Genomic DNA, 14,236 nt, shown 5'->3' on the forward strand with positions numbered 1-14,236 from the left:
TTGAGACCTTTTCTCAGCCTTGGAACTGTAAACTAGCAACTGATTAAATTCCCCTATTTTAAAAAGCCATTCCCTTTCCGGTATATTACATTCTGGCAGCTAGCAAACTAGAACAGAGATGAAATTAGCCATCAAGAAGCTCCCTAAAAAGAAAAGTCTAGGACCAGATGGCTTCACCTGTGAATTCTACCAAGCATTCACAAAGGGATTAGTACCAATCCTGCTGAAATTCTTCAAAAAAAAAAAAATGGAAGTGGAGGGAAAGCTACATGTATCACTGTATGAAGCCAACATCACCCCAATACCAAAGCCAGACAAAGATAAGAGAAGAAAACCACAGAACAATCTCTAATGAATATAGATGTAAAAATCCTCAACAAAATACTTATAAATCGAATCCAGTAGCACACTAAAACAATTATGTACCATGACCAAGTGGCATTTCTTCAGGTATGCAACGCTGGTTCAACAACACAAAAATCAATTCATGTAATACACATCAACAAATCACATGATCATCTTGACTGATGCAGAAAAGGCACTTAACAAAATTCATCATCCTTTCTTGATAAAAACACTTCAGTGGATAGGAACTGAAGGGAACGTCTTCAACACGATAAAGGGAATATATGAAATATCCACAGCTAAAATCATACACAGTGGGGAAAGTCTGAAAGCTTTCTCTCTAATATCAGGAACAGGACATGGATGTCCACTGTTATCAATGTCATTCAACCTTTTGTTGGAACCTCTAGCCAAAGCAATTAGACAAGAAAAAGAAACAAAAGGCATTCATATTGGAAAGGAAAAAGTAAAATTCTCTCTGTTTACAGCTGACATGATACTACATATTGAAAATTCTGAAAAATTTACAGTAAAGCTACTAGAGCTAATAAATGAGTACAGCAAAGTAGCAAGGTACAAGATCAACACCCAAACATCAGCAGTGTTTCTACATATTAGTGATGAACAACGAGAGGAGGAAATCAAGATAAAAATTCCATTTACAATATCTATCAACAGAATCACATATTTAGGAATACATTTAACTAAGGATACAAAAGACCTATACACAGAGAACTACAGGATATTGCTAAAAGAAATCATGGAAGACCTAAATAAATGGAAGGGCATACCATGTTCACAGACTGAAAAACTATATATAGCTATGAAGTAAATTCTACTCAAACTGATTTACAGATTCAATACAATAGCAATTAAAATCCCCAGAACTTATTTTGCAGAAATAGAAAAATCCATAACCAAATTTATTTGAAAGGGGAGGGTTCCCCGAATATGAAAGTGGGAAGTCTCACACTACCTGACTTTAGAGTACATTAAGAAGCTACAGTGGTTCAGATAGCATGGTACTGGCATAAAGAAAGATACACTGAAAATGGAATTGAACTGATTGTTAGAAATAGATGCTCTCATCGACAGACAACTGATTTTTTTTTTTTTTTTTGGCCTGGCATTGATGCCAGGGAAAGTATAGTTTTATGCATTACTCCAATATATTTAGCAATGAGGCTCTTTTCATTTCTCACATAATAGGACATAAAATGAAGACAATCAATGAAAACCAGTTCTACTGTTATGATTAAGCACTTCGATACCAGGCAGCAGAGGGTAAGCACGACCAGGATGCACATATATATGGATGAAGCCCATTTTTCAGAAGATACATCACCTAAGCCAACAGGAGAATTTGCTTTCTAATGGGCATCTCCCCCAGATTAAGATATGCAACGATAACAACTTTACCTCAAAAAATGACATTCTTGATGTCTCAGATCTGATTATTTTAACAGTAGGCAACACTCGAGAAAAGGCTAAATAATAAAACTTGTAAAAATGCAGATATGACCATGAGTCTGGATAAAATTACTGCAAATTCCATCAACAAAAAACATGACAAAGAGAATATTTAATGCACTGGAATTCTTCAGCTCCTTACTAATAAAGAAGACACAGACAATTGATTCTGACAAGGTGGCCAAGTTCACTCAACTGGGAAGAAGAGGCTCTTCAACAAAGGGTACCTGGAGAAATGGATATCCACATCCAAAACAATAAACAGGACCCCTATCACAAACCTTATATAAAAATTAACTCAAAATGGATCAAAGACCTATACATTGGAGCCAAGACCATAAAATTCTTAGAAAAAAATGTGGGGAAATACGTTAAAGATCTTGTGATAGGAGATGGTTTTGTAGACCTTATATCCAAAGCATCATAATGAAAGAAGAAATAGATAAATGGAATCTCCTCAAAACTGAATACTTTTGCACACATAAGAAAATACTTTTGCACATCAAGAAAGCAAAAAGCCTACACCATGGGAGATAATATTGGAAACCAGATAAGGGTTTAGTATTCAGAATGTATACAAATGTATAGAAATTCTTCAACTCAACAACAACAAAAAGACAAACAAACCAATTAAAAAATGATCAAAAGACATGAACAGATACTTCACACAAGATGAAATACAAAGGGCTAAAAAGTACATGAAAAGATGCCCAACTTCACTGGCTACTAGGGAAATGCAAATCAAACCCACAACGATGTATCAACTCACACCTACCAAAAAAAAAAATAAAAAAAACAGAAAATGACAAGTGCTGGAGAGGATGTGCAGAAAGAGGCACACTTATCGACTGCTGGTTGGAATGTAAAATGATACAACTGCTCTGGAAGGCAGTTTGGTGGTTCCTCAGGAAGCTAAGCAGAAAACTGCCACATGGCCCAGGAATACCATTAGATTAGTGGGTATATGCTCAGAGGAACTGAAGGCAAGGACACAAACAGATATTTTCACACTGATGTTTATAGCAGCATTATTTATGACTGTGAATAGACGGCAACAGCCCAAATGTCCATTAATGGACAAATGGCTAAAGAAGCTATGATATATACACACAATGGAATATTACGCAGCTCTAAGACATAATAAAGTCACGAACCATGTAGCAACATCGATGAACCTTGAGGACATTATGCTGAGTGAAATTAGCCAGAAACAAATGGACAAATACTATATGGGCTCACTAATATGAAGTAACATTAATGAGCGATCTTGCAAAGCTGAAGCCAAGAAAACAGGTTATCAGGAGACAGAAATAGGGTAGAAATGGGGCAATCGGTGCTGAAGGAATACAGACTGTGCAACAGGACAGATTGTAAAAATTCAGAAATGGATAGCAAAATGCTACCTGATTATAGCACAATAAATATAAGCACTGAATGAAGCTGAATGTGCGTATGATAGAGGGAGAAGGGATGAGGGCATGTATGAAACCAGAATGAAGGACAGAGGATACAGAGACTGAGACGGTATAATTTAGGAGTGTCTATATGGACAATGATGGTGATTAAATGTACATATTAAAAAAATGCTTTTGCATGAGAGCAAACAAATGAATGTCAGTATTGCAGGGTGTTAAAATAAGATGGCATACGGAAAAACTACAATTAATGTAAGATAGAGTCTACAGTCAGTAGTAACACTGTAATATGCTTCCACTGAATGTAAAAAGGCAGTATGCCAAAATTAAATGTCAACAGGTGGAGGGCATCGGGAAGCAGTATGAATTCTTTGTGGGACAAAAGGAAATGTCTTCATATAGATTATGGCAGTGAAGGCATGTCTATATACTTAGGTTAGATTGTATGATGCATGAATAAAACTGTTCAAAAATGTACAGAAAGAAATACATGCTAGAGAAAATGTGGAGAAAGATACGTACCTATCACTGTCAGTAGGAAAACTGAAAGGCACAGCCCCTTCGAGGGCAGTGTGGTGGTTCCACAGGAGGCTAGGGGTAGGGTCGCCCTATGATTCTGGAACCCAGTATGTAACCAGAGGAACTGAGTATGGGGACACGAATGGACATTTGCACACTGGTGAACACAGCAGTTTGCAATCCACAATGGATGGAGGCAACCTAAGGTACAACAACTGAGGAATGGAAGGGGGAACTATGGTGTATACATACAACAGACTACTGAGCCACAAGAATGAATGAAGTTGTGAGGCATGCAACTAGGTGAATGCACCTTAAGGACTGTATGTTGACTGAAATGTCAGAAACATTACGACAAATATTATCATGCCTTACTCATATAGACTAACAATATACACAAATATGGAGAATGAATTTGAGAGCCCAGGTTTATCAGGTTGGGGCCTATTGTAAAGGGTCCTAGATTGTACACTCTTGCAGAAGTCACATATATTCACGAGTTGTAAATGTTATTTCTAAATTCTAAGATACTGAGCTCTTTGTTTATAACCTGGTCTTTCCCAGAAGCTTCGGGTATTTATTTGACATCTTGACTCAAAATCAGAACTCTTGAAGCCATGAAGTCAGCATTACCCCATACAGGAACTGTTTAAAAAGTTGAAAAGGGGGTCAGAATTTGACTAGAGATCTGAATGAAGCTGATCTGGATAGGACTAAGGTAAATCAGAAAACAAGGGTAAAGGATGGTATCGTCTGTACTTTAAAACTTCAACTTCTATGAGAGAGCAAAGGAAGAGATATTTAGTTGGTGGAAAATTTATATTTTGGGTAGCACGGTACCTAATTTAACGTGTGTGGTCAGTTTAGGTGAACACCATAAGTACATGGAATCTTGAGTAAGGCAAGAGATCTTGTTGATTTGTCTAGGTTAGTGTGATACCCTGATATACCCAAGAGTATTTGGGCAATGAATGAAAAAGGATTTGCAAAGTCCTCTTGGGGGACTGAGGAGAAGGAGGAAATATTCAACTTTCCCATTTGGGGAATTTCTGAAATTCCTGAAAGCAGTGGAGATAACCAAACCATTAGGCCGAGCCCTCGATCTTGGGGTTTGTCCCTATGAAACTTATTCCTGCAAAAGAGCAGTTAAGCCTACTTATAATTTTGCCTAACAGTCACCCAGAGAGAACCTCTTTTGTTCCTCAGATGTGGCATCTCTATGCCAACTCAGCAGGTGAACTCACTGCCCTTTCCCTCTACATAGTACATAACTCCCTGGCAATGTGGGAAAGAACTCCCAGGATTCGTCAGGACCTGGCATCATGGTATTGAGAAAGCCTTCTTGACCAAAAGGGGAGAGAGAAATAAGACACAATAAAGTTTCAGTGGCTGAGAGATTTCAAACAGAGTTGAGAGGTTATCCTGGAAGTTATTTTCATGCATTATATAGATATTCTTTTTTTAGTTTATGGTGTATTGGAGTGGCTAGAAGGAAGTACCAGAAATTGTTGAGCTTTGTTCCAATAGTTTTGTTCTTGAAGATGATTGTAGGACAGAACTTTTACAATATGACTGTGTAATTGTGAAAATCTTGTGTCTGATGCTCCTTTTATCTACGGTATGGATAGATGAGTAGAAAAATATGCATAAAAATAAATAAATAATAGGGAGGATAAGGGATAAAATAAATTGGGAAGATTGAAATACTGTACTGGTCAATGAGAGGTAGGGGTAAGGGATATGAGATGTATGAGTTTTTTCTTTTTTTTTCTTTTTGTGGAGTGATTCAATTGTTCTAAAATGATCATGATGATGAATACAAAACTATTTGATGATACTGTGAGCCACTGATAGTACACCAGGTTTGGAGTGTATGTGTGTGTAGCTTTGTCAATAAAAATACTGGAAAAAAAAACAAAAAACAATTCCATTTACAACAATATAGAAAAGAATAAAATACCTAGGAATAAATATAACCGAGAAGATGAAAGACTTCAACTTAAAACCACAAACCTTACTGAAAAAAACTAAATAAGATCTAAACAAATGGAAAAGTATCTCATGTATTTAGACTGGATTGCTTAATATTGTCAAGATGTCAATTACCACATTGTGAGCCACTGATCGTACCCCATGGATAGGGTGTATGTATGTGGAGATTTGTCAATAAAAATACATACATAAAAAAATGAGTAAAGACTCAGTACAATCTCTATTAAATTCCCAACAGCCTGCTTTTCTTTTTTGCACAAATGGAAAAGCTGCTCTTCAGGTCACATAGAATTGCAAGAGGCCAAAAACAATTTTGAAAAAGAACAAAGATTAAATGGACCAAATCTCTGAAAGACAAAAATAAGCAAAGCTCTTTCAAGAAGAATTAGATAACCCAAACAATCCTTATAAAGAAATAGGAAGGTATTTGAAATCTTTCCCACAAGGAAAACTTTAAGCCCATATGGCTTCAAACATTTTCAAAAAGTTGAAGAGAGGGGAATATATCCTAATTTATTCCATGAGGGCATTATCCTGATACCAAACCCACAGAAATACAAAATAAGAAAAGAATACTACAGACCAACATCCTTTATAAACACAGATGTAAATATTCTAAGCAAAATTTTGGCAAAGCTAAACCAACAATATAATACATAATACATCATGCCAAGAGAGGTTTATCCTGGGAATGCAAGGTTGGTTTAACTTGTGAAAATCAATTAACGTAATTCACTAATTTAGCACACTCGAAAAGAAAGTATATATGATCACCTCAATAGAGGGAAAAAAGCATGACAAATTCCAACATCTGTTTCTGTTAAAAACTTTCTTCAAACTAGGGAAATGGTATTTGTCAACCTGATAAAAAAGGAACGTATATAAAATTATAATTAACATTATCCTGAGTGCTTTCTCCCTAAGATCAGGAACAAGTCAGATGTTTGTTCTCACCGTTTCAGCCCACCTTTGCACAGAAGGATCTATCTAGTGTAATCAGGCAAGATAATGAGTAAACATCACCTAGACTGGGTAAGAAGTAAAATTATATTTGTGGATAACATAATCGTCTCAAGAAAACCCAATGGCATCCACAATAAAGCTACTAGAACTAATAAGTAGGATATAGGATCAATATATAAAAATCAATTTTATTTTTATATACCAGTAAGAAACAATTGCAAATTAGACATTTAAAGGTAACAATGGCATCAAAGACTATGAAATACCTAGAGGTAGGTTGTTACAACAAAAGATAGAGACTGGAACATACTGCTTTGAACCCTAAACAAATGGAGAGCTATATCTTGTTCATGGGTTAAAAGACTCAATACTGTTAAGATGTCAATATCCTCCAAATTACCTATAGACTCAATGCAATCTCAATAAAAATTCATGCTTTTTTGGTAGACATTACAAGTGTACTTTATTCCTACTGAAATGCAAAGAAATAACCCCAACAACTGAAAAAGAACAAAATTCGAAGGCTTGGGCAGGTCATGGTGGCTCAGCAGGCAGATTTCTCACCTGCCATGCCGAGACCCAGGTTTGATTCCTGGTGTCTGCCCATGCAAAAAAAATCGAAGGCTAGAACATTACCTGATTTCAAGAATTATTTATGTTAATCAAAACAGTGTGGTACATGTATGAAAACAGATTAACACTGACGGAACAGAAGAGACAATCCAGAAATAAACCCACATGCATGGACAAATTATTTTTGACAAAGATGCAAAGACAAACGCAGTAGAGAAAGGATAGTTTTTTCAATCAATGGTCCTGGAACACATGTCAAAAAGAACTTTGATCCATACCTTACTTCATGTCCACAAATTAACTTAAAATGGATCATAGAATCTGCACATGGATGTTTACAGCAGCATTATTCATGATTGCCAATAGATGGAAACAGCCCAAATATTCATCAACTGACAAGTGGATAAACAAATTGTGGTACATACATACAACTGGGAAAAACATGTAGCTGTAAGAAGGAATGAAGTCATGATACATGCAACAATGTGGATGAACCTTCAGGACAATACGTTTAGTGCAATAAGCTAGAAACAAAAGGGCAAATACTGTATGGTCTCTAGAGATGGGCAATGGATGCTTAAGCAGTACAGAATGTTTAATAAGGTCGACTGTAAATGTTTGAAATATATATCATGGCACAATATTATAAATGTAATTAACAAAGAGTTTGAGTATGGCTGAAAGAAGACGACTAGGGTTGTGTATGTCACCCCAGGAAAGCTAGAGGATAAAAACAGGGACTGTATAAGTTATTGAAAACCTAGAATGGATGGTGACGGTAGTTAGCTGTACAAACATGAGAAAATTTTTACATGAACTAGAACATATGTATGTCTGTATTATAAGATGTTAATAATGGGATGGCATATGGGAAAAAATACAATTAATGCAAGCTAAGGTCTATAATTAACAGTAACATTGTAATATTTTTTGATTAATGGTAACAAAGGTACTATACTAAAGCTAAATGCCAATAACGGGGTTTCAGGGGAATGGGTTTTGTTTTCCTGGAAGAAATGGGAATGTTCTCATATTGACTGTGGTTGTGAATGCATGACTATGTGATTATACTAGGAGTCACTGATTGCACCCTTAGAATGGACTGTATGGTGTATGAATAAAACTGTTAAAAACAAAACAGAAAACTAGGAAAAAGATCATAGACATAAATGTAAAACTTTACATAAATGCCTCAACTATCCTTATCTTCTACTACTACTACTACTACTACTATTTTCCTTTTAAACGCCTCACTATCTGAACTGCCTTATTCTCAATCAACATTAACGTTTCCATTTCTATACTTTTACTGATACAAGCAATCTTCTGATTCTCTTAATTACAGCTTACTGGTCTTTCAGGAACTACTGAGGTCTTCCTGGACCAGAGCCTGAAGAGTTCCTCTCTCATTCCTGTAACCCCAGCATCTATAGAATAGTAGGTTTAAAGCAGAATAAAGGGAAGCAAATCAAACTTGTATTATTTAGGGAAAGACTCCAGTGAAATCAACAAAAGTAAAAAAATAAAATAAAATACTTACACATATGAAAAAGAATCCACAAAAATATATTTACCCGTTTCACTATTTTCAGGTGGAGATTCATACTCTGAGTGCTCCAAAGACAAAGTGTTCATTTCTGCTTGGCCTGATGCCTGTAAATCTGATACTGCTGCATTCTCATGACTTTTGTCACCATCACCATTGGCATCCAATCCTATAATTAGGAATGTTATCCCAAAAGGAATGGTTAGAAGAATAACTTTCTCTTAAAAAAAAAAGAAAGAAAAAGCTTTACTTGAATTTTTTAACTCAATTGTAAAAGATCTTCTATCAATTAAGTATGTCACAAACCATGGCACAAAATTTTTATAACTTCTTAATGATGGATTTAAAAAAGAACAAGTATTTCAGAAGCAAAGATGCTTCAAAGTAAGGATGTATATGTAAAACTTACCCTCTCTGCAGCAGTCAGGAGAATGGTCAGGTATGTCTTCCCAAGTTTTACTCACACTACCATCAGCAGTATTACTTGCTTCCAAATGTAACGCATGATTTCCCCATACTTTTGCATTAGGGTTTAACTCTGAAACCTTGGTTGATGGTGCCTAGGAAAAAAGTTGATATATAACATTTGTATCTAAATTTCAACAAAATGCAGAGTTAAAATGCACCTATGTTAAGAGAATTAGGACTGAAATGACTGAGCCTATTTATATACACATTGGGACGAAATTAGGAAAGAAAGTAACAAAAGCTGATTCATTCAGAACTCAATTTAATTCACCATTATATTACTAAATTCCTTGCACCATGTGGAAGCAAGGCTCTCTAGAAGTTGTAGAATGAAAGACCTGGTTCTCTGCCCTACAAAGAGCTCAGTGCTTTACAAATTGTGTAACAGACAAATAATTGGTAATTTTAACATTATCTCCTTCATAGACCACCTAACCCAAAATACAACTCACAGATTTAAAAATTTGCCAGAGATGATCATGCAAATTTGAATACAATGCAGATAGTTGAAATTTTAATTATACAGCTTCAAACACTCATATAAGCAAAGGGTGTAGAAAAAGAAAGATACTCATAAAAATAAAGGTCTTCTAACAGTTCTGTCAGAGACATTTTAGGGTAAGAGAAAGCTTAAACATCCATTAAGTAAGAGGATATAAGGTTATTACATTTTCAGCAGATTTAGCTGTTCTCATTTCCAAATGAGTTTAAACATTACTATTAGAGCTTTTATTTCTCTTTAAATATTTTTATTTCAAAAAATATTTTTAAGTCGGAGCTTTTTTCCTTACAAATTCCCAGTTTTACCAAATCTTGAATCTCCAAGGGCTGAGTTTTTGTTTTGTTTTGTTTTTTTAAGTTCTCCAGGTGATTCTAGATGTTGTTGGTTCAGTGTTTTGAGAATAGGCTTTCAGATAGCTGGGGCCTGAGTCCAAACTCTGATACAACACTATGATTCTGTACAAGTTACTTAATCTTTGAAAATCTCACCTGGAAAATGAGCTTAATTGTACCTAACTCATAGGACTGCTGAAATAATGTATGCAAAGCATTTAGCATGATGCCTGGCACATGCTAAATACTTAATAAATGGTAGCTATTTTTACAATAGAAGTGTGATCAATCAGACCATGTCAGTTCTCTGTCCCAAACCCAATGGTTGCCTATCTTATTCAGAGTAAAAGCTCAAGCTCTTACCATGGCCACTTTCTCTTCCCTACTCTCTCTCTGTCCTTTCCAGTTTCTCTGTTAATTTCCAGTCACAGTGACCTTCTTGCTATTTTTTAATGCACCAAGTACTTTTGCCCTTACTGTTCTTTTTGCCTACAATACTCTTTCCCTCCTGCAGATAGCCACATGGCTCAATCCTTCATTTCTTCGGAATTTGTGAGGTCTTTCCTAATACTTCTTATTTAAATCAACAACATTTCCTTTACCTACACTGATATTCCCAATCCCTCTTCATCCACTCCATACTCTGGCCCACTATTTTTCTACCACACTGATCTAAGCCTGACATTTTTCTGCCTACACATCTTTAATGGCTCTCCAAGGTCTAAAAAATATTCAAATGTTTAGCGGCGATAACTTCCCAAACTCTTAGCTCCAGTTTCACCACCATAATCCTTCAGTAAACAGAGACAAATCATCTGCTATTTCAAAAGTACCACACATCTTCACATCACTGTATAAGTCAAAGCTTCCTAATTAACAGACAACAAATTCTGTTGTCAATATTATGGCAGTCATGAGAGTCCTGGAGTGTCCGTTCCCAACTGTTTCTAAATGAGAGCAGACTCACTGGCTTACTCCAGTGTGGAATACAAACATTACCATGCTCTTCATTCCACAATCTGTGAACAGTATTAGGAAGCACCATTGTAAGTAATCAAGTAAACAATGGATAGCTTTGCAAATTTAAAAGGCAGAATAAGTACTTGACAAAAAAATCTATCACATCACTGAGGTTTTTCATTAATGCATGAGGATACAGAATAGAAAATTTACTGTATTTAGGGAGAAAAAGAGATGAGAAACAACAATGGTAAGCTTTGGAACATGACGCACATCAGAACTAATAAATTCAAACTGCCTCAGATGATAAGTCTTGCAATGAAAAACACAAAACCATTTCAGGATCAAGAATAGAAGACCAACGTAGTAAAGACTACAGCATATACAGCATTCATACCAAGGAGACAGTTTTTATTTCCTGCTGTTTCATTTGCTAGGCAATAAATTTTATTGTCCACAAAACCAGATGCTTAAACAAGTACCTATTTGAAAGTCTTTTAATTTTTTTTCCCCTTTATTTATTTATTTATTTGCAAGGGCAGGCATTGTGAATTGAACCCAGGTCTCTGGCACAGGTGAGAAATCTGCCACTGAGCCACCGGCGTACCACCCTTTTAAAATTTTTTTTAAGCATTGGTGACAGGGGACAAAAGTTTCCTTTCCTTCAAGAATATTATACACAAGAATCACTGATCCTTCAATTTCCTTTCTTACATTGTATGAAAACTTTTCTTTCATCCATCCATCCAAAAATATTTTCTAAACAATGACTAAGTACTAGGCATAGTGCCAAGCAATCAGGACGTAACGGGGAACATAACTATCACAACCCACGCCTCATGAAGGAAACTGAGAGGTGAAGATATTCCATATTTCACATGCAACATCTTTTTCAGCTTTTATGCCTTTTCGTCCTGTTCTAGGTTTTTTTAAACCTCACAGTACTACTTCATTTCCTAATAAGATACTTCCCCTCCATATGCTTAACCAATTACACTTAAAATACACTGTTATTTTAGAAATCTTAATGGCAACCAAAAATTAACTCAGTGTTTTCACTCTTTCATATAACTGATTTCCACTTAACCAATTTACCCAATGAGATTCTCCATTCTTTCTGTACAGACTGGATGTCTATAGGCAAATACCCTCCTCAAAAATTCCCAAACATTTCTGCTCCTACCAATTAAGCTATATGCTTATCATGCTTGTATTTTTTTCCAACTATTAATGCTAGTTGTACCCGTTTATATCACATTATATATTAATTTATATGATATATTAATTATATATAAATATGAAAAGACTAGAATAAAGCAAGTCACTAAAAAAAATTCTTTCAAAATAGGTAAATGTGAAAGAGACAAAATATTTGGATCCTGATTTCTGATCTAACAGGGTCTGCACTCCGACTGCTTCATTAGTATCTCTTCCACTTTAAAAGAAGTGCACTCACAAAGAAGCACTAAAGGGATAGTTTATGTAAGAAAAATTATAGAGAATTTCAATGTATGGACCTATATACTTTGAACTTCGGCCCTACCCCAAAAGACTAGCAGAGAAATACAGTTATTTTGCTTAAGATATGTACTATACTTAACAGATTTGCTTAGATTCTTAATAATTTCTCATTTTAACTGACTTTGAATTAAGTGCTCCTGATTAATCAGATAATAAAGGTTTCACCATACACATTGGCCTGGTTAAGTTTCATATGCCTAGGTTTAAAGCTGCTTCTATTCTATGATTATATAAAGTAACCAAAAGAAAGCTAAAATAATCTGATTATATCTGAAACTCTTTCCAGTAGACTTAACGTCACAATTTCCTCTTCCCTCCTTGAAATGTTCATTGTTCTTATCGACACATCTGTTCCCTTCACAACTTCTGTGACTGTTTTTCCAACATCCTTTCCCCAAACTGCAATTTTCTCCCTCTGTTCAACTGTTAATAGTGTATTTCCATCTTTTTAAAGTTTATCCCATATTACACATGTAAACCCCTCAAAATGATTAACAATGTCAACTTTATGTGTTCTGGGAAATGTGAACTAAATATTTGACAACTGTAGAACTGTATCAAGAGATTGTTAGCAAAACTGGCAGTTCAATATTTTTCTTGAAAAGTACAAAATAACTTGTTAATGTATAATTTTGCTAAGCTTAAAATTTTTCAAAGCTATGTTTTACTTCTTAACCAATGGAATTCACTCTGTATCCCCAATTTTCTATGCAAGAATCCTGCATAGAAAACCTGACTGGTTTCAAAGAGGTTGAGCACAGGCTTTGGTGTCACACTGTCTGACTGTGAATCATGACTCTGCCACTTATTACATGTAAGACTCTGGTCTAATTTATTTATCCTTTCTGAAACTTAATTTCCTCATCTGTAAATCGAAAATATTAGGCCTATCTTATGAGGATTAAATGCTCTACTGTATGTACACCTGGCTACAAAATGTCTCAAAAAGTTAGCTGATACTACATTTTAGTTAAAAGTACTCTCAGAACGTGAATGGACATTTGCACACTGGTGTTTTTGGCAGCAGCTCACGATTTACAATGGATGGAGGTGGCCTAATGGCACATCGAGTGAGGAATAAAAGGGAAATCTGTGGTATATACATAAAATGGACTACTGAGTGACTGTAAGAAGGAATGAAACTGTGAGGCATACAACTAGATGAATGAACCTTGAAGACAGTATGCTGAATGAAATGTCAGAAACAAAAAGACAAATATTAACATGCCTCACTAATATGGACTAACTATAATATGCAAACTCAGATTATTGAAGCTGAGACCCTGGGTTATCAGGTTGGGGCCTATTGTAAAGGTCCCTAGGTTATAAGCTTTTACAGCAGTCACATCTATCAATTCTAACTGTTACTTCTAAATTCTGAATTGCTGAGCTATCCACGTATAACCTGGCCATCCCGTGGAATTTTGGGTACTCGTGTGACACCCGGAACTCTGAAGTATGAAAGCCAGCATTACCTATATAGCAACTGTTAAAAAAGTTGCAAAAGGGATAAGACTGACTAGAGATATGAATGAAGCTGATCTGGATAGGACTAAGGTAAATAAGAACACAAGACTGTATATTTTAAAACTTCAACTTCTGTATGAGACCAAGGGGAAAGATATTTGGT

The 14,236-nt window shown here is 35.5% G+C and overlaps 1 protein-coding gene across 13 annotated transcripts in view; it reads right to left on the bottom strand.

The window, feature by feature from the left end:
* The window catches only part of LARP4B (La ribonucleoprotein 4B), a 115,274-nt gene that overhangs the window by 43,767 nt on the left and 57,271 nt on the right, over positions 1-14,236 (bottom strand). For all 13 annotated transcript variants that reach the window (XM_077151717.1, XM_077151702.1, XM_077151719.1 and 10 more), the window contains 2 exons: positions 9,233-9,383; positions 8,852-8,992 (listed from right to left, as the gene is read on the bottom strand). In XM_077151717.1, the coding sequence (XP_077007832.1) occupies positions 8,852-8,992; positions 9,233-9,383 (292 nt within the window). The remainder of the gene's footprint in view (positions 1-8,851; positions 8,993-9,232; positions 9,384-14,236) is intronic.

This window comes from Tamandua tetradactyla, chromosome 1, assembly GCF_023851605.1.
Source record: "Tamandua tetradactyla isolate mTamTet1 chromosome 1, mTamTet1.pri, whole genome shotgun sequence".
Lineage (NCBI taxonomy): Eukaryota > Metazoa > Chordata > Mammalia > Pilosa > Myrmecophagidae > Tamandua > Tamandua tetradactyla.